General features: G+C 52.7%; 1 protein-coding gene across 1 annotated transcript in view; it reads right to left on the bottom strand.

The window, feature by feature from the left end:
- Window positions 1-5,811: 5,811 nt before the first annotated feature.
- Dpys (dihydropyrimidinase) overlaps window positions 5,812-27,834 on the bottom strand; it is a 48,685-nt gene continuing 26,662 nt past the window's right edge. The window contains exons 12-14 of the mRNA XM_010612134.3: window positions 15,607-15,814; window positions 7,835-7,962; window positions 5,812-6,610 (exon numbers count right to left, since the gene is read on the bottom strand). Coding sequence (XP_010610436.1) covers window positions 7,846-7,962; window positions 15,607-15,814 — 325 coding nt within the window. The 3' untranslated portion in view covers window positions 5,812-6,610; window positions 7,835-7,845. The remainder of the gene's footprint in view (window positions 6,611-7,834; window positions 7,963-15,606; window positions 15,815-27,834) is intronic.

Genomic DNA, 27,834 nt, shown 5'->3' with positions numbered 1-27,834 from the left:
AATGAAAGCAATGCCAGAAGCCTCAGAAATAACAGATGCATTGGTCTAATGAAAACGCTGCAGTAAAATAAAGTCAAATGTTCACTGGGACTCTTGTTTCTACCCGTGCTCAAAGTGGAACATGGGGCTTCCCCAGTGTGGACAGGGAGACTGGGGATCCTATTGCAGCCATGACTGGAATGTGGCAGAGTCCCTGAGGGCCAGTAGGAGCCTGAGAGCCAGTCCGGACTTGGGGAGCCCGGGTCTCCTCCTGGAGAAGTTTCCAGGGCCACCTCCCAACATGCGTGGAGAAAATAGTTTTGAAAAAAATCAGTGAAGATGACTGAGGAGGAAAGTTGTTTCTTGGCAAGCAAGTTGTGGAGAAATTATACAGTTTTAGTGTTTTTTTTTTAAAGATCATGGCTTAATGTGTTGAAAGACATTTTTAAAGTTAGTTTTTGGGAAGACCATGTTTCCTTAATTGAAGACCCTCAGTCTCAGGGAAGGATGTAAACATGGTTAGGATTTTAAATAAGACAGATTGAGAACAGCAAGAGGGAAAAAGCAAGTTGCCATGGAAACAAGCCACCCTGAGTCACCCGCCACATGGAGACAGGAGGCACAGGAAGCTCACGGCAGGGACAGCGTGGCCCTACCTGAGCCCTTTGGTCTGGGAAGAAACCCAGCTGCTGCCCAGAGCCACCCAGGATGAATTCGGGCTTGTGTGTCACTGACTGTACCCCTATGTCTTCATTCCAGGGCTTACCCTTGAGCGCCCCTGCACCGGTCCTGGCTGGGCCACAGGGCCTCAGAGGGGCATGGGGAGCCCACAGCCTCTCACCCCTGCAGATCTGTCTCCTTCTGCCTGCAGCTGTGGACCTGTCCATCCTCTGTCCTTCCAGGCAGAAGTGCCGGGCCACGGCGCCCTGATTCCAGCCCCCTGCACCCCTCCTCCCGGGAAGGTCCCTCCTGTCAAGGTCCTGTGTCTTCTCTGGCCCTGTTGTCTGCAGTGGTCCTCAGGACAGGCACCACCATGACCACGGGAAAGGCTCGTGCCGCGATCTTCCCCTGTCTGCCCTCTGGTCGCCTGTGCCGCCTCCTGCCCCGTCCGGCCCAGTTCGCTCCATTCTTGCCTCAGAAGGGCCTTTCGCTCCGCTGTGATCTCCCACCAATTTCCGCATCTCCTCTCCGCCCTGCTCCCCACCTTGCCGAGCTGCGGACCTCTAAGTGTGACTCACGTGGCACACTGGTCGCCCCATGCTCTTTCCTGTTCGCAGGGACCAGGAACAACACGGCCACCCCGAGGACACAGGGAGGCCTCCATGAGAAGTGGCAGCTTGTCCATCCTGGCTGCCCTTCCTGGTGGGAGCTGGGCCCACACTGTGCTTGCTGCTGTCCCAGGGGTGCTTTCTGCCTGGGGAGAAGCCAGCGCGGCGTCCCTGCCATCCACAGGTAAGTCCTGTCCCCTCGGCGGGAGCCCTGGTGCCCTCCTGCCTGCAGATGGGTCAGTCCTCGAGGCCCACGGGGGCTTCCAGGCCCCGGCTTCGGCCCATCTGCTCCCTGCAGGATGTGCCAGGCCCCGAGTGCTGAGGGGACTGGGCATACCTTCAGCAAGGACGCCGGGCCTCCTGCCCCGGGGGTTCCCCGAGCTGAATTGCTGCCAGCAAGATGCCCGGGACAGAGCATGGACAGTGCCTAGGGCTTATGGACAGGGAGCCCAGGGACGTGGCTTGCAGAGGGCTGAGGTCATGAGCCCACCGGCTGCACCCTGGAGGACCAGGGACCGGCCTGGGACTGCTTCCCCGAGGTCCTTCCCAACCCTGCAGGGAGTCACAGCTGGGCTCAGGGATCGCAGATCGACCTGCGACCGCCCACGCTCAGGTGCTGGGGTCTCAGCTGCTGGCTGGGTGTGGCCCCTGCCATGAAAAAGGGCGCCCTTTCATCCCTGCCACTGGAGAGGCATCAAAATTCCTGGTCCTAAAGATTTTCTTATTGCAGAAAATAACTCAGAACATAAAATTCCCCAGGGCACAGTCTGAGGGCCCACGCTGTGGCTCTGTCCACGTGCAGTGTAGCACAGCCTTCGCCTGTCTTTCTCGGCCCCCGTGGAGTCCCCGGTAACTCCTGGGCCCTTCCTCACCTCAGCCCTGAGCAGCCGCCTGGCTGCCGTCCTTCTCCACAGATGTGCAGCTTCTCCGGAGTGGACTCTGGCAGCACGAGGCCTTTCACACCCGGCTTCCTTCAGACGGCGCTGTGCTTCCGCGGTCTGTGTGTTTTGCAGCCCGTGTCAGTCCTGTGCTCTTTTTCATAGCTGAATAGTATTTCACTGTGTGACTCTGCCATGCTGTTTCTCCACCCAGTAGTTGTTGGTCATGTAGGCCGTTTTTACCTTTGTCCTCTGGTGGATGCTGCTACAAACCCTAGCCTGCCTTGGTGGCACTGTGGTTAGAAACACAGGCAGATTTGTGATGATCAATGTCTGTTCTTCCCAGGGGCAGGGGCAAGGTCCGCTTGTCCCCCAGTGTCATCTCTTAGGCCTATACCGGGCACATCATAGCTGCTCAGTAAATCCTCAGCTGTCCTGGGGTGAAGAGGTGGAGAGGCCCGGGACTCAGGCCGCACGGGTGTTGCCCCTCTCTTTCCACCCCGAATCTCTGCCAAGATGTCCTGCTGTCTTGACTGAACTGAGCCTGGCCTGTGTGAGACTGCAGACTCCCCCAGTGCGCAGCTCACAAGCGCTCCACTGCAGCACCAATCATGAGGAGTAAACACTCACTCAGCCTTTTAGTTTTTATGAAGACAAAATTCAAAAACATTCATTGCAGGAATATTTTAATTTCAGGGATTGACATTTGCCAGTCATTAAGTTGAATAATTTGGGCTGGGAAGGCACGTGTGTCACTGGCTTAAAGGAAAGCTTGGACAGAAACAGCAAAGTCTGCTCCTCCAGTGATTTCTTATCTCCTGGGGTGAAGGGTGTGCGTCTGGGTGTCTCAGGGGTTAGGATGATCTATCACCCCTTAAATCAGGGCCCCCACAAAAGCAAACAGGGAAACACAGTCAGTCACTAGGAAACCCTGTCAAAGGTTTTGAGTTTCAGCTTCAGATCAGTTCTGTAGCTGAACTATGGAGCAACGGTGGGCATCAGCTGACTCAGGTACTCAAAGTTCCTGGGAGGACTTGGGCAGTTTCCTTCTGCCGGGAGGCAGAAAAAGCAAGCAGCAGGTCTGGAGGAAGTTATCGCAACAGCCGGCCGGCCACTGGGAGTTTACTTGTGCCCCGAAGTGCTGGGTGTTTGTGACTCACACCCTTGTACATCCTGAAGACCTTGGGAAAGCCTAGATCGGGCAGGTGAGATCGGGAGAGATCTGTTGAGATCTGGTGAGTTCTGCCGAGCGGTGCAGGAGAGTCTCAAATCTCTTCAGTTTGGTTCTAGACTCTGTGCACCCACTTCCTCCCACAGGGCTCTCGACTGTAGGTTTAAAGGAGGAAAAGCATCACATTTGCATCCACTTATCTCAAATAAAATGCGCAGGAGAGAGGAGACCCAACCTCCAGACAGCCCTGGGAGAACAGTCCTTACCCGAGCACTAGATTTCTCGGGAGGACCTCAGTCTACCCCTGCGAAGACTGCTTGTGTTTCACTCTGCGCCTCCTCTAGTGTTTGTGGCAAGAGGGTGCCTTTACCACGCTGTCATGGCTACTCAGGAAAAGGCCCTGAAAAGGCTCAGTGCACCTTTCAGTACCTCTCCAGGTCCTCCTGGGACAGGGTCTGGGGGTCTGAGAGGTCACAGCTCACAGTCCTCCCTGAGGCGCAGCGAGGAGGACCCCGTGACCAACACGGTGAGCCGGGGAGCGTGGGGGCCGTCTGATCCGACCCGGCACCCCCACGATGAGCGCAGCTGACGTGGTGGTAGCCACGCGTCCTCCCGTGTGTCCTGACTGAGGAGTGCACTCCACTGGCCTCGTCCACACAGACCGACTGGGCCACCTGCCAACCTGGTGACTCAAGTTCGTCGCTTCTCCTCTCAGCCTTTTTTCCCCATGTGTTATCCAGCTCCGGGGCTGTGGAGAAGGAAGCAATCGAGGCCACGCAGAGCTCAGTCTGGTCGGCACCGCGCAGGAGCCTGGCGAGCACCACCATTCAGATCTGCTGAGAGCTCAGGGCTTCGTTAACACAAAGCCGGAGGTCCGCGGAGAGCAGGTCACACCACGAGGTAATAGCACTGCTTGAAAACACCTGCCAGGGCTTCCTCACCCCTGCCTTCTGGTTCTGCAGACCCCACGCCCCCAGAGTCCCAGGGACAGGAGTGTTGGTACAGACGCCACCAACGCCCCACGGCTAACTCTTAAGACAAGCTCAGTCCTAGCCGCAACCCAAACACTGATCTGCTGCAGTGTCACTTTTTATTCATGCGCTGTCCTCCTCCTCCTCTTTCATCATCTTCTCCTCCCAAGATCAGTTCATTCCTTCTGCAAGGACTCTCTAAGCAAATTGCCGCTCAGAACAGTATTGCAAGCCAGCACCTGGGAGGCTGGAGCAGGAGGACTGCTGTGAGTTCAAGGCCAGCCTGGACTACGCAGCAAGACCCTGTCTCACAGACCAATGGTGATGACGATGATGATGATGATGATGATATTTAATCTCGTTGTGCTCCTGGGTAGATGGTGAGAGGACAGTAGACCCGCTGTTGCTCCTCGGCTCAGATGCAGACCCCCCAGGTGCCTAGCGCCCCTCATCCCTCCATCCCACCCTCATCTGCGCCCAACCCCACACCCTGGCCCAGGCCTGCCGCTGCCAGAGGCGCTGCCCACGGGGGCGGGTTCCTGAGGAAGGAGGGGCGCAGCTCTGCGCCTGAGAGTCCGCACCTGTCCACCCCTCACATCACCACCAGCACAGCGGTCAGCGCGGGCACCCCTGGCATGGCCGCCTCCGCAGGCCCATCAAGCCCGTGGCGTCCTTGTGGGGAGGGAGGTCAGGCTCGCTCTCATTCTTCCCCCCTTATCCGAGGAGAAGCGAGGAGCGGAGAGCAGTTCTGCTGCAAAAGGAGCCCGGCCCCTGGCCCCAGAAATGCAGATGCAAACCCCAGTGAGAGCCCCACGAGGTCGGCGCTTAAGCTTGGGGAGGAGGTGAAGCATCGGAGACGCGTCACTGTGGGCGGCACCAACACGCTGGGGACAGCGGGCTGAGTGCTGATGCTGGACGCTCACCAAAGGGGGTCGCAGCCACTGAAGGAGAGCGGCCAGGAGATTGTACTGTGGCTGTCCGCGGAGCTGCTCATGGGAACAAAGAGCCAGACCCAGGACCCCGCTTTCCAGGGGCGAGGGGAGCAGAGAGGCAGAGGTTGCAGCTGGGCCGGCCACTTTGCTTCTAGGCTCAGTGCTGAGAACCCACTGCACCGCTTCCAGGGCTCTGCAGAGCCTGAGGACGCTCGAGTGGCCTGCGTCAGCTGGCAGTGTCTGTTCTCGAACCCATGCTCCTCTCTCAGCCCTGACTCCTCCCTCCATCACTACAGCATCTAAATAACACAGATGCAGTAGAAGCGGTTGTTTCACTACTTTGTCCAGCGATGGGACAAGAACAGGACTGGACGTGTTCAGAACAGACGCAGTTATTTTTCAAGCAGTTCTGATCTACAATTGGTTGAGTCCTGGCTGTGGAGCCTAGGACGTGAGGACCCCTCCACAGGGCGGCGGGAGGGCGAGGCACGGGTGGGTGGGGTCTGCTGGGGGGCACATAAGGGAGACAGAACCCCATCAGGCTGTGGGGTGACAGCGCAGCTGAACACTGAAGGGCACTGGCTTCTGGCTAAGAAAACACTGTGATGATTGCCTTTCCCAGGACTCTGCTGTTCCTCTGTGAGGTTTCTGTGTCAACCAAAGTACAGGAGAAAAGTAGAACACTTTCAGGCATCTGAGAAGGAAGAATTACAGTCCCCTCTGGGTGCCCTGGCTCCTGCTCCCCTTCCTGAGTGGCGACAGATCCAAGTGGGCAGGCCAGGCAGGTGGCCACAGGGGAACAGCCGCCCGGCTTTGTGTTTAAAACCCCTCTTGACCTCTGCACCCAGGAGAAGAAACAGAGGCTCAGCTCTGCACACAGGGTCGGGTGTGACAGGCAATGCCAGGGTAGAGCCAGGTGAGCTGCACCTGAGCCTGGGACCCGACCTCCTGGGCTGGGCGCCCAGCTGGATGAGAAGGGTCCATCAGGGCCCAGCAGACACCACACTCTGGGGGCTGGTGCACCAGCTAGGGCACCCACTCGGCTCAGGGGCACAGTAAGATGAAGCTCTCAGGGTTTATTAATCACACCAGATGCAAAATCACAGCACTGGCTTAAAACAAGTTAGCCATTTTAAAACCTTTAAACAAGACAGAAGGTAATTTTTTTTTAATTCAGAGGAAGAAACCCAGCACTGCCGAGGTGGTCTTGGAAAATCCAGTGGAGGAGCTGACACGCAGGTGTCCCGCGGTGGGGACACACGTTTCTACCTCAGTCTCAGGCAACAAGGTGCAGCTGAGGGGACAGCGGTTGCTTCTGGGAGGGAACCATGAGGCCTGGGTCTCACGGTGCAGAGAGGAGGCCAACATCGCTGGCCGGAGGGAGCCGTGGTGTCTTTCCCTCTGATTCCACCTTTGAAGAGAGTGAAAGGCGCTCAGGGGAACGTGCTCTCACAGAGGCAGAACCAAGCTAAGCCCAATAACATGCTCAGCAAAGCGAACACCGAGCCGCCCTGCAGACACCTTTAATGACAGCATTGACATCGCTGCCTTCTCTAGCTAACCCTCCTCTGTGCTTCTAACAAATCCTCCTGAGCTGGAAGAACAATTCCAGGAATCTGAGCATGACAGACGTGCTGACACCGTGGGCTGGAGAGCATTGCTAAAGACGGACAGCGGCCAGCCATGGCGGAAGCACAGGGCCTTCATTTCAGTTACTCATGACTCACACCCCGGGGGCCGTGGGGTTGGTGTAGGGTCACAGAGGCTGTGCAGTGGGAGCCAGCAGTACCTGAGCTTGTCACCCAGAGCTGCTGCTCCACACAAATGCTAGCGGGCAACCTCCTGGGCCTGTCTTTGCAGATTGCTACAGTTAGAACCTCAGAAAACATGTCATAAATCGAAAAAGAAATCCAGAGGCTAGTGAAATTGCACAGGGACCAAAAGGGAGACTTCATGAAGTCAGTGGAACTGACATCAGATGCTGAGACCACAGCAATAGCACTGTTGTTAAGGAGGCAGCACAAGGGCCAGGCCAGAAAACCACCCAAGGAAAGAAAACTGATGAGGATGGTGGCAGTGAGTACTTCAAAGGAGAAAGGTCTGTGTGTCCAAAGATGAGAGGACATGGAGGAAGCGTTCGTATAGCTTTGCAAAAAACGATGTCTACATTATTTAGAAGATGAAATGTGAAATAAAATACATCACATAATTTTCCTGAAAAATTATATCCCCATAAAGCAACACTCTATTCATTTTTCACGCATTCGAAGTCCAAATCGTAACCGTGCTTCCATTACAAGGGTTCGTTTCTGTGCCTAAGTTGGCATGGGTCTGGAAGCTTCCAGCGTGGCACCGTGGCCCTGTCTGCAGGGAGTGAGAGGGCCTGCTGCCTGTGACCAGCCTCTGCCTTGCTCCCGGTGGGCTCCTAACGGCCCAGACGGCGCCTCTCCAGCCAGCCCAAGGCCTTCTTCCGACGGAGGCCGGTCTGCGTGCACCGCCTCACGGCTCGGCTGTCCTTTGAAGCTTTTGACCTTGGACTCCTCAAATGCTTGTGAAGAGAGATACGCTAACTTCCTGCGGGGACCCGTGTGCTGTGATTGGCCTGGGAACGCTTTCCCCACCCTGTGCTCCTTACCTGGCACCCTCTCAGGAGGTGGCCTGCGTCCCGGTCCCCGCTGTGGCATCCTCCGGTGCCTCTCTGGTCATCAGGCCGATGACTTCTCCCTTGTACGGTGCCCGCTGCACCGGGGCGGGCGTGCATGTCTGAAACAGAACACATTTCTGCTCTCTCTGAGGGTCACGGACTGCTTGGATGCAAAGCCAAGGGCAGCACGCTTCATGGATGGGGGCAGAGAAAGGAAAAGAAAAAGAAGCTCTCGAATTCATCCTGGGCACGGCGTGCTGTTCCCCCCTGCCAGGTCTTCCAAGGAACTGGAGTCTCTGGTCATTCTCTCTGCAGGTACTGATCTGCATCCGACAAGCTGTGGGCGTCTCGCCAGAGCCACTGCCACAGCCTCCCCTCGCTGAGTCCACAGCCCTCCCAGCCTTCTGCCTTTCTGCCCAGCCTCCTCCCAGCTGGCCATGCCCTCCAGAGCTTTACTCTCCAGGGTTTTGCCCAGGTTACGGCCAATCTGCGTGTGTCCCTCTCCCCAGGGGCCTCTGCCTCCTGCAAATCTCTGGCGTAGAGGCCTGTTCTGAGGCAGAATCCTTCACGGGACTCAGCAGGAATTAACTCAAGGCGTCAGCAGACTTGCTTCCCAAGAAGTGACTGAGCCATGCTGTCTGAACATGTGCCCCTTCACGATCAGCAGCCAGAGAGAGGCAGCACCCCAGGGCTCAGCAGCCACACTGCAGCCTAGTGTGCACTCGTGCCGCAAACCGGAGCGAAGAGCGGTGTCTCGCGACGGAGATGTTTGGAGGATCAAATGTGGGGCGGCTCGAGTGCGGGGTGCCTTTAGCATTGCACTGGTACAGACAAGCTGTTTGCACAGCGTAACACAAACACACACTTGTGTGCCCACTGACAAACAGCAAGCGGTTGTAGGGCTCATTCTGCCCACTCAGACTACCAGACCCAGTGACCCACAGCGTGGGCTTGGAGCAAAGAATGGCCACAGGACACCGTCCTGCCTGCCACAGGCTTGTCTCGGAGCCTTTATTGTCCTGCCTCCACGGTCCCATGCTCGGAGAAGTTTACAGGAACCAACGACACTGAAGGCTGAGATCAGGCCTTGATTCACCTGTCCCGGGAATGGGCAGCACTGGCTCTGCATCCCACTGGTCTCCAAACCCTCCCTGGCCCCTGGCCTTTCATCTATGTCACGGGAAGGGGGCACCGTGACAGGTGGGGGCGATGCCACACTCAAGGAATCCTGCACAGCCAGGGCTGTTTCCAGCTCAGTGCACATTTGTTTTTGAAGTAGACTTAACCTACCACTCTTGGAAAAACGAGTCTTATCCCTTCTCTCTGGCAACAAGGGTAAATTTCCATACGAAGTGTCTGCGGGACATGGATGCCAGCCTACAGTGGGGCCAACATTCAATGCCCAGGAAGTAAATTAGTCAACGTAAAGTGGGCTTCTTTCTCAGGTATCCCTCATGAAGACAGTGCCACAGGCTCCATCCTAATTCCACCAGCTGGAAACATACTCAGTGCTTAGAGGACATTTATGCAGCAGAAAACATACAGAAAGAACAGGATGAAGAATTGGGCAGGTCTGGGGTGAACAAAGGAAGCAGGTTTCTCCTCTTGCCTTGAGAATCTGTTGTGGTGTGGGTGGGGAATGTCCCCCAAAGCCTCAGGGCTCATAGGCAGGGGCTTGTGGAAGGAGAGTGGGTCATGCGGGGCTGACTCGCTCTTAGGCGGTGTGACCTGGTCAGAAGGGTGTTCCTGGGGGTGACGAGGAAGGGTCCATCTCCCTCCCCAGGTCTCCCTGCTCTCTGTTTCCTGACTGCCATAACGTGAGCCCCTCTCCTCCGCCAGGCCCCTCCGACATCCTGTGTCTGCCTTGGAGCTGGCAGACCATAGCCCAGAACCATGAGCCTAAGTAAACCTGTCCTCCTCCTTTAAGTTGTGGGTGTTGGCTTTTGAGTCTCAGCAACAAGGAAAGTGACAGATTCGGTGTTCTGCTGTCTTCTGCCTCTCTGCTCAGCTCTCTCCATGCCTTTGCTGGTCTCTCATCTGCTTGACCCTGAAGTTTGGTGGACCCAGAGCTCCCTCTGAAGGCCTCTTTCTCCTTGCACAGTCTCCTTGGCGGCCCCGGATGTGGGGTTTTAAATCTATACACTCTGATTGCCCACTTTATCTCTAGGCTTCATCTCTCCCCGTGCCCTGATTCCTCAGTCTAAGAAGCTAATTGAACGCAGCACTGAGGTACAAGCGTGTGTCAGGCAGAACTGAGGTAAGAGCACCAGGAACAGAGCTGAAACATGCCAAGCCAAAGGCCTTTGAGATGGGGGCTGCTGCCTTACCAGTGCCTGCATCCTGAGCACCAGAGTTGTACACAGCAGACATTTAGAAATGAAAGGGCTTCTTGGAACTTTTTATGTGCTACTTTGGGTACGATTATTTAAGAGTATTGACAATTCCTCAAGGAGGACCTCAAGATGCTAAGTCCCAAGAATGCGTCTTCAGGAGGTTGGCCCGGGGTGCAGCCCCCCCAGCCCCGGACACGCTGGTCAGGATTAGTGCACAGACCCTCACAGCAGTGGTGTCCATTGGGATGGGCCCAGAGCAGGTGAGACGGAGGAGGGTGTAGGCAAGTGCTGGGATGCTAGATTTTCTAAAACTAGCACAACCTATAGAGAAAACCTGAGAGCCACTGATACGCGGCTGCCCATGGGGCTGAGATGCTAAAATGCCAGTAAAGACAACTGAAGTCCCACATCCCAACAGCAGACCCCAGCCTGATGTCCAGTAGTCCAAGTAAACAGTGCCTCCTTGAGGTGAAATCTGTACCTGGCTGATGCCTTCCGGGTTCCCTGTGCCCATTGATGGAGCCACCCAGGCTCTGTGCATCACTAGGATGAGAGCAGCTGATCCAGAAAATGTGTGCATATTGATAGCGACCTCCAGAACACCCTATGAGCTCTTTGTCAAGGACAGCGCAACAGAGCTGGGGCCCTATTTCAGGGCTGGCTCCTTGGGGATGTTGGCCAGGGGCTGAATGAGCTCTGTTGGCAGAGAGGGAGTGGGGAGCTCTCCATGGGGTAGATGGGAGGTGGTGGCCTTGCCTGTGAGCAGGACTGAACTTGGCGACCTCAGCGCACCATTGCTGAAGGGCTGCCTTTGGAGTAGATGAACCTGTCTTTGAGTCCCAAATCGCCACGTAGGCGCTATGTGGTCTCCATAAGCCTCGGGATCTGAATCTCTAAAGCAGGAATGACTGCTGCTTATCTCCCAGGATTACTGTAAGAATTAAGCTATGCTGGAAACCTAATTGGTAATCAGTAGATGTCAGTGGAATAAATTTTGAGTGACTAGCGAAAGCACAAAGAGAGTTCAGTTGAGTATCCCTTACCTAAGATGTTTGAGGTCAGAAGTATTTTGGACTGTGAAGATTTCCAGACTATATTTGCATAGTTTTTACTGGTTAAGCATTCTTAGTCCGAAAAATCTGACTCTGAAATGCTCCAAAGTGTCGTTTCAACACTCACAGTGTTTCAGATTTCAGATTATAGACATTCGACCTATACTCAAAAAAGGTCCATGTTCAGCAGGGTGCTGCTGGTAGGAAGGGCTTTACTTCTCCTTTTCTCACTACCCTTAAAATCCCAGCTTACAGCACTGGCCTGCATTTCTGTGGTATGAACACTCCCACTTTGTCTGATTTCAAGCTGTGTTGCTATCGGGGTCTTGGGCAGACAGGCACACACGTGTCACGGGCAGCCGAGAGTGCTGACCCTGCATTCGCTTTGCCTTTTACTATGATTAGCCATCAAACGGGAAATCAGGACGATGACAGAAACCAATGACACATCTTAAATTACTTTCTCTGAGCCACCACCTTGAGAAAGACATTGACAAACTGTTATTTCAGAAATAGAAAATGCCCACTTCAAGGACCAAATGAGCAATCCTCTCAATCCTATCTACAAGGCAAATTATGCTTATCATTGCTAAGACACGGCCCTGTTTAAAAGCTTTGGCAGCAGTGTTCTGAAACCATATCCTACTCCTAGAAGCTATTCCTGTTTCTCTATAAACTGCAATGTGACCTGTATTTTCCAGAAAAGGTTGGAGCTGCTCACTGCTGAACAAAAGAGAAAAATGACTTGAAGAATAACTTAAAGAAAGTCTATCCTTTGGAATTTTGGAGGAAATCCTAACACTGTAAACATACAAATATTCTATAAATATAATCCATCTTGATGTAAAGTGCTATATACTGTCTGGAAAAAATTAAAAGTATATAATTTTATTCTTTCAGAAATCTGAAATACCTAAATTGTTGTGACTTTTATTCTTTCCCTTTTATGTCTCATTATTGTCCTCTAACATTCTTCTTTAGAAGATTAAAATGCTTGATCATAAAATATTTATCAAATAAGGTTCAGTGTCTCACCTTCTGACTTAAATTTTTTTCTCATAAGGATGCACTGGCTAAATTTTAAAATAACAATTTCCCAACCTGTCAAATTGGGTCCTGTTTCTTCTGAAATGCCTCATAACATCAAGTAACAGTGATGGTTGATGATGTTAGCTTAAGTAGTAAAATCTCGGACAAGAACCAAGCCCACAGATAACCCTGCTATTTGAGGCAGGGGAGGGGCAAGCTGTATTCAAATCTCCTCCTACACTGCCCTGAAACACCTGCCTTTATTCTTCTCATTTCTGGTTCAGTAACCTTTCAAATGCTTGTCATATAGCAAGGGTCAGAGTGGGAAGAGTCAGATATTATCCTAAAGGGTGTGAGATGCTGGCTGGGACAGCTGCTGGGATGCAGACGTGGGGATGTGGGTGCTCTAACCTGTGCTCTGAGAGCTCGGATGGGAAGTGCGGCCTTTTCTTGGGGAGGCCAAAGGGTGAGAAGGAGAAACATCACGGCTTGTTTGCCTTTGAACTCTTATCCACACTCACAAAGAAATCTTACGGATTTGTCTGGTACTTGGGATTGAGCCCAAGGCCTTGTACGTGCTAAGCAAATACTTTACCACTGAGCAATACCTCCAGCCCGAGAAATTTGAAAATTTTAGGTGGAAGCCAAAGAAAAATCTCTGGTTAAGTCCACACAATGTGGACTTAAAATCCAGTATTTGTGGTGTGATATTTTTATTCTATAAATCATCTTTGTCTAACATAGCAGACAGGAGGGGTCTAAAATACCTCTAGACAATCCCTAAACTTCATTTTACTGCTTTTTTTTTTTTTTTTTTTTTTTTTTTTTTTTTTTTTTTTTTTTTTTTTTTTTTTTTTTTTTTTTTTTTTTTTTTTTTTTTTTTTTTTTTTTACTTTTTTCCAACATTTTCATAATAATGGTTTGGGTTTCATGACCATTTTCTTCTCTTTTCTTGTTTCTACAGAGGCTCCATGGAACAGTGGGAATCAGAAAGATCTATCACAAATCCTGGCTCTTATACTTACTTTTTAGCTCAGGGAAATTAATTTTGCTGACACTCAGCCTTCTACTCTGTAAAATATAATGATAGTAACTACCATGTGGATATGTGTTATATTTCATGATAATATCTACCATCTGTTCTGCCAAACTGACCATAAACTACATAATACAGGGCCTGTGGGGAAGGCAGTAAGTTCTTAGAGCATTTGCTAAATAATAGTTATTATTTATTGTTTTTTAAATGCACTAAAATGGCTAAAAAATTATCAGGAAAATATTACAAAACTAAAATAATTCAAAAATTGATAGTCAACACATAAAAACTAGAGTTGACATTAACTCTGCCAACAAAACACAAAACAATCTGAAAAGGAGAACTGATAAAAGCAGTCACTGGGTGACCTGTTGCCCAAAAGATTTTTCCTACAAGAAGATGACTAGGCCAAGTCAGTCATTAAAACACAGCCCATTCTAGGCTCCCAGTTAGTCTAGTTCCCCTGCTGGCAGGAGGATGGAACTGGCTACCACGAGCCAGACTTGTCCCTTTGCAGTATTAACATTGTCTTCCACTCCTTTCTACTGATGTCCCCTCCTTATGATTTCCCAAATCCATCCTTTCTGTCCTTTCCCTGGACTACAGATGAAGTGTCTGTCAACAGTGCCTCCCGTTCAGATTACATTTTTCAGAGATTCTTTTCTAAAACTAATGAGTGATTTACCTCTTAGCACCTCATTCAGCTCAGTCTTTACAGTTTACTGCAGACCTGATTGCTGAGGTATACACTTTTGGGAGTTAGACAGCTAAGATTATGCTCTGTTCTCCATATCCTAGCTGTGTGACGTGGACAAGCATGCTAATTTCTTGAAGCTTCGTGTTCTAATCTCTACAATGGGGGAGGTGGCACCTCCGTCCCTCAAAGAGACTGGTAACAGAGCCCTTGGCAAGAAGCCCTGCATTCAGTAAGCACAAATTACATGTCACAACTGCTGCTGTTTACACGCAGGGGTTCAGAAGCACCTGGAGTCTTTACAGGCTCCACCCACTCGCCACCTGCCATGTCAATGTTTATGAATGACCCCGCAGGGAAATGAGCCATTACCTCCGGCACCATCAGTGTTGACACAAGTACATTATATAAGGGACTGTTGCACTGAATGGGAAGAATTCTCCAGCACTTGTTTATCCAATGAAAGCTGTTGGAAGCACTGAAAAAGGGAGAAATCTTGTCTGATGGATTCTGAGAATTCACAAGTAAAAGAAAATTCACAAAACAGAAGAGAAATCAGAGAGACTCCAGAGCTGCTGGAGAAACCAGGAATCTTTCCCTGTTTGGGACCAGCCTGGCATTTTGTGATTTTCTTGGATTGAGGCCACAGGGCTGCCTTCCCCATTCCAAAATACAGAAATCAAAAAAATGTTTAATCTGAAAGTTTTTAGTGTTTTGTGTATTTAGTAGAGTGAAACGTAAAAACTATTTTAAAAATCTACAAACCAAAGCAAACCTTTGTGAAAGCTCAAGATAACTGAAGGCTCATATCTCTTTTCTGACACTGTTATTCTAAAGGTTTGAGGCTTTTTACGACACAGTGGTAGAAATGGGAGCAGAGAGGGTGGTGATATTGACTTCCTATGGCCTCCCATCACCAGACTCTTACCTGACTCTCACAGTGTTGGGAGAAAACATTTTCATTACCCACAAGAGTAAACAGCCCACGGAGGACAAAACTAGGAATAGGAAGAGGAAGTCAAGGTAGAATTTGTGTTCACATCCTCTGATTCCTGCCACTGCTGGCTGGTGGTCGTGGGATATATCTCACAGTCCTTCATTCAAGGAAGCCCCCCTCGTCAAGGGACCAGGACTCAGCTCTGAACCCACTGCCTGCCCCTCCTGCAGTTGCTCCACCAATGGATGGGTGCCACCTGTCTGGGAGATAGGAGACGTGGGCAGGACTCCTAGAAGGTCTCGTTCAACACTCCACCCCCACCACCTCAGGCTTCCGGGGTCTAGGGTCCCTCTGCTCCACGTTTTCTTCTTTCCCTCCTAGGGTCACACTTGAGTGGCTTTGCAGAGCTCTCCAAAGCTCTCGGCCCCCTGCCCTCCTCCAGGGGTCTCCCCTGGTGAGATCCTGCATCTTTATTATCTGGGTGCTTCTTGGGGTCCCTGACTAACTGGATTGCCCAAAGGCCCCAAGGACCATGAACCTGAACCAGGAGAAACTTGAATGGACTCAGTGGTACCGGCTCACACCAGCAGTGCACTGAATGAGGTGTCAGTACCTCCATGGCCCCCCACACACCAGAGCGGTGACCGGCCTGCTGGCTGCAGCACCGTGTGGCATACCTCACCTGGTCTCGCTGCTGGACGCGTTTATAAACATATTCAGCAAACGGTTCACGTGGAATAAACTTCCCATGTCCAGGGCTGACGCTGAGCTCTCCCGCCTCGTACACCACTTTGCCCCTTGAAATGGTCACCAGCGGCACCCCATGGCAGACCATGCCCTCGAAAATGTTGAAGTTCACAGCCTGATGGTGAGTGTTAGCTGAGATGGTCCTGGGTTTGTAAAGAACAGACAAAAGCCCACGTCATCATTGGAGCACAGTCAAGAGAAGGGTCTCGGAGGGAAGGTAGCCACTCTCTTCAGCCAGGACTGCATCACCGAGCCCACGGCATTAAGAGCAGAACGTGGCTTAGCATTTCATCACGTGGTGAGTACCTTCCGAAGGCAAACCAAAGAGACTGCTCTTTGCGGAGATGGGGAAGGGCCCTGTCTTTCGTGTTGAGAATCTAAAATTATTTGTACGTGTCAGAGAGCAACAAATATGTTCCAGTTGTGCTTATGAAAAACCCTCGGCAGGGGCACGGCCTGAGGCCCTCACCCTCGCCCACTCCCCTGCCTCGCACAGTGGCGCTCTGTGATTCGATAGCACAAATGAGCCTGGTAGTTGTCAGGGAAAAACAGATCTTGAACGTTTCCCCCTTGTCTGTGGCAGAATTGGAAAAGAGAGGATAAGAGGAATAAGCAACTCTATCAGCTTTACTCCCTCAGCATATTCTGTGCTGCGTATCTCTGTACTCCCTGGCTCACCAGCAGCTTTTACTTTTTATATATGCAGATACAACTGTGCACGTTGACTGGACAGTGTGCTCTTGAGAAGTAGGTAAGCACGGGGCTGACTAAGCGTGGGCCACTGGCCCCATGTTCCCGTCTCTGCCTCGAGAACGCCGCGTACTCCTCAGGAAGTGTGGCAGAGTGGCAGAGGAAGTCAAAGTGATAGAGGGCAGCACTGGGCGCAGACCGACACCTGCCCAGGCTGCCCAGGACCTGCCCAGGATATACCCCTGAGCAGGAGCAGAGCTGGGCCTCTGAGTCCCCTGCAGCCCTCCCTGCAGAGCCTCCCACTTCAGGATGCAACAGCTGGCTGCAGACGAAGACTGACATGTGGAGCCCTATGCTGGGAGAGTGAGGCCTCCAGGATGCTGCCAACTCTTCACACAGCGAGGGCTCTAGAAGGACATGGGGTGAGCTGGTGCCTACCAGCAGATGAAGCAGAGAGAGAATGTGGTCTATCTACATATGGAGTACTACTCAGCCAGGAAGAAGAGCAAAATGCTGAATCCTCTCACTGGCAGCAAAGGGGATAGGACCAGAGAATGTTATGTTATGTGAAACAATCCGGGCACAGACAAGCACTGAGTATGCGGAAGCTAAAAAAATTAGCCTGAAATTAGAACAGTGATGGACAAAGTTTGGGAAGGGGGCAGGGGTGAAGGGTAGTTGGATTTGATCAGTGTGTGCTGTATGCAGCATAGAAACATCACACAGAACTCTATTAATATGAGCAATGTAGGCATTTTGTAATCCCAACACTTGGCAGGCTGAGACAGGAGGAGCACTGTGACTTTGAGGCCACCTAGTGAGTTCAAGACAAGCCTAAACTACACATCGAGGCCCTGTCTCAAAAAAATAAATAAAAAGGCATGAATTTATTAAAGACAGCCCACGGATGTCCCTGTGACAGAGACTGTGACTCAGAAAGAAGTGGGCATGGCTTTTGGCCAGGTCATCAGATCTGAACTGCACAGTGCCTTGGACCGGCTTCCGCGGGTGACAAGACCTTCAGTGCAGGCTCTGACAGATGCTGCCTGAACGTTGACTTCTGGACACAGGCTGATGGGGAGCCCAGGCTTTGGTCCTTGGAGCTGTGTAGAGGTTGCGGGTGGCCGAGGCCGTCTGGTTGGATGAACCCTGTTCAGATGCTGGCATGCTGACCTTCGGCCTCTGCCCCACGTGGGTCTGAACAGCTGCAGTCAAACTTGTTTATCCGCCAGTGAGTAGATTACTCCTTACAGAACATAAATGTCACGGGCATGTACTGCAGCTAGTTTCCAGATGGTGGAAACGAAAGGTAACTTAGTGTCTTGAAGGAACAGAAAGTGTGAATCAGCCAGGCCGGCAGGAGCCTCACTGTTTTCTGCCCCATGAATGTTAAGCAGGTGAGTGCTCAGGGCAGAGGAGTCAGACACACCTTTCCAGAAGGCTGTGTGGACTGCTCTCGTAATTCTGTTCCCTTCCTGGGCAAGATGACCTGGCTTGACAGGCCCAATGGGCACAGCTTGGGCACAGAAAGATGCTGGTTTCTCTCCAGGAAGTCGTGGGTTCAAATCCACACAGCACCTTCTCGATGTCCTGCTCCAGCCACAGGTGTGTGCCAAGGCTTGGCTCCAAGTCTCAGGAGAAAAGGGAAGGTGGTCTATCAGCTAACAGGGCGGCAGGAGGAGCGGGTGGATCGAGGTCTGAGTGGCTTCTGGACGGTACACTTCTGCGTTGAAAGGAAGAAGATGGCCTCTTTCCCCTCCATGCGCATGAAGGGAGGTAGAAAGAGTGACATTAATCACTGGCTGGTAACATGCAGGGAGGCTCCAGGGAACAGTCCTGTGGGAGTCAGGAAGCCAGGTAACAGGAGGAGGGAGACTGTGTGACCAGGCCACGGCCATGGAACTGAAGCTGAGGCCTGGGTGGAGACCCATTTCAGAGTCGGAGAGGACATCTGGCCCTGTAGTCCTGAGAGAGGAGACCAGGCTACCAGCACCACAGAGACAGAGACAGGAGAACTGACCACCACATGGTGTTGCTTCCAGGCCATGAGCAAAGGGACACCAGAAACGCCAAGCCATCGAAAGTACTTCCCAGTAGTAACCGCAACAGAAGTCTGTGGGCTCCCTGCTCTGTGGTCAGCACTTATAGAATAATATTTAATCTTCAGCAAGTGTCCTCTATCAATATTTTTATCAGCCCCTTTTACTGATGGGAATGCTGAGGCCAAGCAGTGTACAGAACAGAATAACCCTTCCCTGTCTGCAGCCTGTGCTATGGGAAAACGGCCATAGCCTTCACAGTCTCGGTGGAACTGGAGGTCAGAGAGCATCCAAAGAGCAGACTGGACATCCCTGGGAGGAGCCTGCAATTCCGATTTCTAAACTAAGGGTTGACAGACAGACTACACTTCCTGGCCCAGCAGCCAAATCCGGCCCCCAGCCTGCCTTCATCAGTAAAGCTTCATTGGAACACAGTCACGCCTCTACTTACTATTGGCTATAGTTGCTTCTATGACTACAGCTGTGATGACCAACAAGCCTAAAAACTGTGTTTCCTGGCCCCGCACAGAAGGAGTTTGCTTTTCTTCTGCTCTAAATGTCTCCAGGGGCAAAAAAAAAAAAAGCTAAAACAATAATAATAACAACAGCATATGAAAGTCCTGAGAGTGTAACTGGAAGAACTAAAAGTTGGTGGTGAAAAAAGGAAACAACTGCAGCAAGGAGAGAAAGAGAGACACAAAGGAAGGCAAAAGTGAGCCAGACTCGGAGTCAGCCTGGGGACCCTGACCGGCACCTGCACAGCAGCTCGCCCTCTGTGCCCTTCGAACCCACTTTCTGCAGTGACACCCGCACCTCCTCCACTCAGCGCACCCCCGGCCTCCGGCAGAACAGTCGCAGGCACCGGCCGGCCCCACAGCTCTGGCTTTGAGGCAGCACCCGGCTGTGTCCCCCGCCGGCCTCATCCAGAGGCCGAGCTGTGAGCCCTTGGACAGAAAGGCTGGGCGCAGCCACAGCGAGGCTAGGCAGGCGGGGCAGCGAAGGCCACACCCGGTGCTCAGCAGCACTCAGTCCTGAGGGCCAGAGCTTGGGTCGGTTCCCGGCAGCCTCTGCAGGTGTCCGGTCACTCCACTGGACTGATGAGGACCCTGCAGTGGCTATCAAGGGGCAATGTCCGTAACCAGGGGGCCACTGCACCGCTCCTCACCTCCCATGGATGTCTTTTGTGTTTTAAACAGTCTTGCTGTGCCATCCAGCCTGGCCCCTCACGGCAGAGATCCTTCTGCCTCAGCCTCCCTAGAATTATGAGCACAAACTGCCATGCCCGGCCTCCCCTTCAGAGAGGCTGAGGGCCAGTGCAGACATCTCAGTTGGCCAGGGGACCGCCCCGTCTGAGCCCTTCCAGCCCCATGGCCGGGGCACATGACTGACCTCTCTGAACCCCTGCTTGGTCGTCGCAGCAGACCCCGTGCCCACCTGGCACCTGCGTGTCAGAGGGCGGAGGGGACACAGCAGGGACCTGGCAGAGCGGGCGAGTCCAGGCCTCCCACACTCCCTCCATGGGTGGAGGCAGGAGCCAGGCTCCCTGCCCACCTGTGCCTGGCCCTGGTGGCTCCCGTCCTTCCAGGTCCCCACCTGCTCCTGGACGCCAGGGCCAAGGTCACTCTGATAGCTGTGACAGTGACGAGGAGCAGAAAGACCACCCGGCCGGGGCCGTTCACTGTGGGAGCGTTCCTCCCTTGTTTTGTTTACCCTTCTGAGACCCGGCGCAAGCCAACGTGTCAGTACTGTTCCCAGTGCAGGCACCGCGGCCGGCCTGAGGCACCTCCCGTCCCCAGGAGTCTGCAGCTAAGTGTGCATCTAGGAAAACGCCTGTCTCTCCAGAGAGACCTGAGCACCTTCGTGGGGAAGCACAACGTGAAACGGGAGAGTTAGGGGGAAAAGACAGAAAAGCATTAGGAAGATGGCACCAGTCACCTCTGCACTGCTCCTAGGTCTGCGTCGGAGAATGCGCTCAGTGTCCTAAGTCCTCCCGAGGGGCAACAAAGACTGAGCCAACGTTAAGGCTTGCTGTCGGGACTTGCGCTTGCGAGGCAGGCGGCAGAACCACTGAGCTAAATCCCCAGCCCTGTCGGTTTCTCTTTTAGCCTTCGCCTACATTTTATTCTCCCGGGCACCAGCAGTGCAAAAACAGGATGTTGGAAGAAATTGACCAGCATATACGCGGGAATTAGAAACTGGAGTACCTGAGAACCCAACAACTTGGATCTTTTATCAAGCCTCCAATAGTCATTCCTGCAAACACCTCTTCTCTCTGGCTTCTCACTTAAACACGCGAGGCAGAACTGCCCTGCAGGTGTAACACGACCATAAGGAGAGGTCGGTGGGAAGACACGGGCTTCCAAGTCTGGGATCCACTCCTCACAGTACGGTCCCTCTGCGCCACAAGGCCCTGTCGCTCAAAAAGAGTGAAACGGAGACGGCCTTTGGGCGGCCAGCGCTGCGCCTCCACTTCCAGGAGGACCGGGCACCGACAGCGGCCCCTGCCGGCCAAGCTGGCCCAGCCGCCCGACTTCTGAGTGTGTGCTACACACGGGGCCCGGCACGTCTTCACAAACACAGCCAGTGACCAAACACAGCCAGTGACGCCCGAGTTACTCCAGCCCCGTACGTAACTCCAGCATTCATGTATCAAAGGAACTGTGGGGGAGTTGGCAAGAAGTGTGACACCACTTAAAGACACAAATAATGTTATGTTATCAAAAGAAAAGTGAACAATAGGCATGGATAGGTATTTCTTTACAAGAGAAAAACCCAATGACTAATAAATGAAAAAGATTTAAACTTCCTTAGTGCTCAAATGTATGCAATTTGCAGCTGAAAGGTAACAATTTTTACCTATAAAAGAAGTGAAAAGCAAAGTAAAAGATTATGGTGTATCAAAAGATCACACCCTTTGATACAGTCATTCCACTCTGAGTATCTCTGAAATGGAAATAATCAGAAATTTGGTTTAGAGTCGCAACAGGAAGAAAGGAGACAGAGAGACAGAGAGAGAGAGGAGAAGGAAAGAAAGGAGAGAGAGAGAAAGACCTCCCAAGCGGCCCTGGCCAGAGGAGCTGACACAAAGAACTCTGCGGAAACCTCCCTGGAGGGCAGGGCCCACGGGGCAGGCAGAGCACCGAGGATCCAAGGTGCGTTCATCTGGGTCACCCAGATGTTGTTTAACGTCTCGGCGCGGCAGGACATCCGAGGGGCGCTGCCTTCTGCCAGAACTGTGGTCACAGCCGTGCTTTACTGCCGTAGTGTCAACCATGAACCGGCAGAAAAGGCTCTGTGAACACAGGGACAAAACCATGACTGAAAAAAAAAACCGGGATCCTGGGCTGATTGTTGATTTCTCTAAACTGGCTTTTTTCCTCTAAGAACTCATATTATAAAAGTCATTTTCTTTGATTTTTCCCTGCTTCCTTGTTTATCTCCCATGTCTTGCCATCACGTACATGACGACGATCATGACATTAAAGTTTCTTACAGCTTTACTACACGTGGTATGATTGATAAATACTGTGAGTGTTTAAACTCAAAACTTCGTTACAGTAAAAGACACATTGCCATGAATCCCCCTCAAAATCCGCCCCTCACTCTGTCCCGTGTCCCGTGGTTCTCGCTCCTTTCGGGAGCAGCTCTGCAGCCCTCTTTCCCGAGCGGCGGTTATGGCTGCCTCAGAGGGCTGGACGGATTCAGAGCATTCACCTGCATGCTCGTCGGCCTTTGGGGAAGAGCCAGGGGTCTCGTGGCGCTAGCCCTGGGAGATAAGGCAGATGAAGAAGATGCAGCGATGTGTTTTTGTGAGCTGCCTTCCCGCGGATGGCCCTGGGCCGCAGCAGTCACTGTAATTTGTTATTACAGACATGTCATGAAAGACAGTGCTTAAGAGACTCTTCCGGAACTGCTTCGGGGAGCGGCAAGGGAGATGGGATGAGTGTGTGGGAAGTATTTTGAGGGGGGTCCGTGTTGATGCGTCTGTTACCGGAGTGAACTGTTGAGATGTCAACATTCACCATGTATTTTGACCACCCCTGTATGCCACGCGCTGTGCTGAGATTTTACCTCCTCCCAGCGATCCCCGGAGGGCAACACTGTGATCCTCGGGTCTGCACTTAACTGAGGAGGAAACCCGTGTCTCACCTGGGAGCTGCTACCACCGGTCGGTTACCTCGCTCCGCTGTGAAGGGGCCTGCGGCCCTGGCCCCTCCTCTCGCCTCACGTTAGCGCTTGAGGGTCACTGAGGCGTTTCGGTCAGTCCGGCGAGACCCCAAGTGCTCCGGACCGAGAGATTCTCACTCACTCTGCACACAGCCTACGGGACTCCGCTGGTGTCCGTCAGCCTTGAGTCGCGGAAGCAGTGGCCTCGCTCTGAAGCACTGCTGTTCCTCTTCGCTCCTTTCCCCTCATTCTCTGGGCCTTTGTCTTGGTGCCGTTCTTCCCCTTCTGCCCACAGCTCAGCCCCTCTCCCTGGCTCCTGTCACCCATCACCCAGATCACTGCTTTTCTCCTGCGGAGTGTGGGGAGCACAGGTCAATGGGCCTGGCCACCCTGGCAGCCCTGGGTCTCTCTGCCACCGGGAGGAAAATCCCGGCTGGGCCCAGGGCATTGGTGGCCTGGCCGGGACTCGGCAAGTCTGCACCCAGGCTTGTGTGGGTTTCCCACTTTTCTCTCCCCCGAACTCCACATCCTTTCCCATGCTTAGACCTTATTTGTGCAATCAAAACGCAGCCCCTCTGAGGGCAGAGACCCTGGGTTTCTGTCCCTGCCAGCCTCAGAGTTCCCTGCAGTGGGATGGTGCAATAGACATCCACCTGCAGGCAGCTGACGGTCCTCTGTCCCCTGTGGTGTGAGGAACGCAGCGACCTTCCCCACACACGGATGAGCGTGCGAATAAACTGCTTCTCCTGATTCTGCCTCCAGAATCTCAGCTTGCTGCAAAGGCCTGGCAGGAGCTGGGACTGAAAGCGAGGTTGGAACGTCCCCAGGGGGATGAAAGGGCAGGCGGGGGGCGCGGCAGACAGGGGTGACAGAGATGTAAGGAAGCCACCAGGAGCACTGCGGAGGAAGAAAAAGACACAAAGGGGGCGTGGGGAGGGGGCTTCGGAGGGAAGGAAACCGAGAGCAAAGCTGGGGAAACAAGCACAGAGCAGGCACAGCGCCAGGCAGGCCACCCTGCCTGCAGCCGAGCAGGTGCAACTCCGGAAGGAAGACGGCAACAGAATCGGGGCATGAAGGCAACACAGGTCCGCATCTCCGGCCACACGGCGGGCAGGTGAGACAAAGGAAACTGGGCGCAGTCAAGGCGGCAGCAGCCCCGGAGCCCCTGACTGCTTCTGAGTGTCCCATGCGCCTCGCTGTCCTGGGCGCACCAGGTCGGTGTCCTGTTGGCCAAGGAAGCCAGAAAGCCAAGGAGAAGCCTGCTGCCTGCCGACAGGCTGAGCCATGTGGCCACCAGGAGCACCCGCTCATGACTGAGGACAGGCAGGCTCTGTCACCATGACAGGAGGAGGCAAGGCCCCACTCAGGACGCTCAGCTTAGATGGGATGGGAGTCAGGACCGCTAGGGCCAGGTGTGCGTGTGCGAGTGCACATGCATGTGTGTGCGTGTGTGCATGTGTGCAGGACCCGTGAGGTGGTTACCGGTGGCCTGGCTACTGGGGAGCAGTGACAGCTGGGGTGTGTGTGCCTGGCAGGTGTGGGAAGTGTGTGTAGACTCCAGTGTAAAAGCGAGCCTCTGGATGCCTCCTGGAGGGTAGGGTGGGCCCCAGCCAGGGTCACCGCTGCCTCTTCTCCGCCCTCATGCACAGTGAGTTCAAGGCCAGCCTGGGCTACACAGTGAGAGCCTATCTCAACCAACAAAGGAAAAGAGGGCTTTAATGACAGAATGAAGGAAGTGGGACGAGATAAAATGTAACAGACAAAAGGAAAGCTCCGTACTTAGTCATAAAACACAGGCAATTTCATATTTCTACTGGGAAGAATGGGACAACATTTCAGGCAAAATAAATTAGAGACCGGATGACACCTCAGAGAAATTCTCAAGTGTGTGACAAAGATATACAGGGTCAGAAATAGTAAAATGTTGGAAGCAATCTAAATGTCCACCAAAAAAAGAATCTAAAGTCAATTATGACATATTCATAAAGCAGAATACTACAAAATGAATGAGCCAAACCTATATAATTCAGCACAGCTAAATCCTGTGTAATATTGAGAAACTTTCACTTTATAGAAGGGCATAATACAACTTATATAAAGCTACAAAATCAAAAGCTTATAAAGACATACCTATAGGTGTGTGTATATAGAGGAGTAATTTTTAATGTAACCAAAGAAAGCGTGTCCTTTTGATTTCAACCAATGCAGAAGCAACTGGACAGTTTGGGTAGGAAGTAAATTCCCTAAAATTAGCAGTAATCAAATAAGGGCATAGAGAAGTCTGGGTTGTTACTTGAGTTGCAGTTAACTTTCGGAGTTTCTAATCTATATCTAACTCTATGAGTCTAAACCAGTGTCTCACGCTCAGCTTCCCACTAGGGTCCTGGCAGGGCTGATTCAACCCAGGCTGCAAGGCACTGGGAATGAGGCAGCACGGGGGGGGCTGGAGAATTCGCATTTTCAATGAATTCCCCAACACTGCTGTGGAGAGACCACGCTCTGCCTTTGCAGGGTGGGGGACAGCTTCAGCTAATTTTGTGTGCTTTACAGGGAACCAGGGCTCTTTGGTGCTCAATAAGAAGCTAAGAACCTCCTATCCTTTTCTGGTCCTGATTAAAGTTTTCTGGGATCCACTTATCTCTGCCCTGTTTGCATCATCCCAGAAGTCTGCACTAACCTGAACTAGAGGAGAATTTGAGCCCAGAACACAGAGCTGTTGGACTGACATGGACACATCTTCGTCAAGTGCTGCAGTGGGGAAGGAGACGCAAACACCCAGAATTCTTGTTTCTTTTCTTTCCACCCAAAGAACAAATGTACAACAATGGGCCTTGTACCAGTCTTCAGGGACAAACAGAGATCAGAGGGGTTTTGGAATCACACGTTTTTCCACTGACTCCAAACTCTGGTCTATTTGTGCAGTGCTTGCTGAGGTCCTGTGTACTCAGAACTGTTCTGAACCCAGGGATATAGGAAGAGGCCAATGCCAATGGGAGAAAAACACAGGAAATCTGCCAGACAGGAAGAAAGTGACAGCGGGGGCTTAGCTAGGACAGTGGTGGCTTTATACAACCTCCCCTGGATGCTTCTTTTTTGCCCAATTTAAATGCTGAAAATAGATCATGTTCACGCTGCATGGGTAAATGACCAGAGGTAGAATAGGTCACTGTGATTCATTTCTAAGCTGCTTTTCTTCAATAATTTGGAGAATAATGCAGCTATTAGTATCAAGTCCCAGAAGTCAGATCTAGTTCACTGAAAGGTTCAGTTACATAAGAACAGGCTTAAATAAACAACTGGGTATAAATTATGGTGAAAGTTTTACCCATATGTAACCAGCAAAGCTATTTCTTTACATGCAGAGTCCAATTTTTTTTATAAGCAAATATCTTTTGAAGGCCACAGAACACATCAGGTGGTTTGTTTGAACGGTTTTGCCACAAGTAATTTTCAAAAGCTGTCTGCCCTGGAGCTGGTGAATTCTGGTTCCGTCAGGCTGTCTTGGGTGAAAGGATCTTGGGTGAAAGCCGGAGGTGTGCTGGGCACGGAGAGTCAGTGCTTTCATGAAACACAAGCCCAGGGCCTTTGGGTCCGTCTGAGCTTGGTCCCTGTGCCATGGCTTCTGGACGGAGCCTCAGCTGGAAGTGTGCCCCACGCCTGACCACGGGCCACCGAAGGGTGGACTCCTGAGCACCGCACACCACTCACACCTGGAGTGAGCTCTCGACATGTGCTTCCCATCCAGAGCAGTAAACACCATTGTCAGCCCCTCTAACAAAGGAGGCAAAATTCAGAAACCTCACAGCACCCCAAGGTCACAAGCAGCTCGCACACGGCCGAGTAGGCATTCAGCCCAAAGCCTTCGCCCTCACGCGGGCACTGTGGGCTGGATTTGGGGTGCTGGGCATGGGCACACTTCCCCTTCACGGTCATCTGCCAGGGAAGGTGGCCGAGGTCACTGCACAGACCCAGACTCGGAGAAGCATCCTCTGACTGCTGCAGGGCCTGTAAATTTCACTCCACAGCCCGAGCAGACTCACGTGTGAGTGTGTGTGTGTGATGGCAGCCTCACCCCCGCTTCCACGCACACCTCTTACTGGGCTGCTTTACGTGTGTGCTCATGTGTGTGCACAAAGGTGTACATCTGTATATGCCTGAGTGTGTGTGGATATGGATGTGTCCAATGTGTGTGTGTTTTCATTGGGCACATGTGTGCAAATGTGAGCATGTATATGCACGTATGCCTGAGGGCGGGGGTGAGAGTGAGCGTACATATGTGTGAGTGCATGCGTGTGTGCTCGTTCTGGAGGAGGAGGGCCGTCTCACCGAAAGGCGTGAGCAGAGGCCCGGTGTGTGCCTTCAAGGGGGATGGCCGCCGCCTCTTGCAGCCGAGCCCGGGTGTGGTGACTTCACACCGGCCCCGCTGCCTCAGTGCCCCCTTCACGCCCGTCCCTCGCTGGTCCCCTACTTCAGCACACGGACACCCGGACCCCCGGGCCCCCGAGGCACTGGAACCCGTGGGTCCCCCTCCCTGAAGGTGAAGCTGAATTCATTTATCTCTTCGCTGAGAAAGGGCAGGGAATTAGGCAGGAAAGACCCACCGTGCTTTCAAGAACGGTGCATTCAAGGTCAAAGCGTGCTATAATTGAGTTAAAAATAATAAACTAAAATCACTGTGAGCCAAAATATGCCTGCTCTGCAGAACACAGGCCAGCAAGACGTCTTCATTAACCGTTCCAGTGCACACAGCCGTCCGCCTGTCTGTGCGCCTGAGATGCAGTGAGACAGCCTGTAGCTCATAAATCCTGGAGAGGACAGTTGCCGTGGCAACTAAATGCTCTCCGAACGCTGAAGGAAGGGCCTCAGAGCTTGCTGACACAGGCGCCTGCCGCACCAGGGCTGGGGGCGGGCGGGATTTGCACACGCTTGCTCTCTCTGACCGGGTTTTTAATGAGTCCCCAACTGCCTGCTCTTCCTTCATCCGACTGCGCACTGCTGTCCGGGTGCCACGGGGCAGAGGTGCACACCACAGCACTCCGCTCCTCACTGGAGGGTTCTGTCCTCCACCGCAGCCCGCACAGCAGGGCCAAGGCGCAGTACCAGCGACCGCCCAGCTCACGGGTCGTCATGGTGCACGGGCACACACACGCCCTTCCACCGCCCGTGCACACTCGGGCACTAGCACGGGGCCTGTCCACTGTGCCATGACACAGAAGAGCTGGGCTGTGCCAGGCTGGTGATCCGCGGCGCCCACACCGCCCCCCGCA

Source organism: Fukomys damarensis, unplaced genomic scaffold, assembly GCF_012274545.1.
Source record: "Fukomys damarensis isolate Sample0158 unplaced genomic scaffold, DMR_v1.0_HiC HiC_scaffold_5, whole genome shotgun sequence".
Taxonomy (NCBI): Eukaryota; Metazoa; Chordata; class Mammalia; order Rodentia; family Bathyergidae; genus Fukomys; species Fukomys damarensis.
Note: the sequence above shows the minus strand (reverse complement) of the source record. Positions and strands in the feature narration are given on the sequence as shown.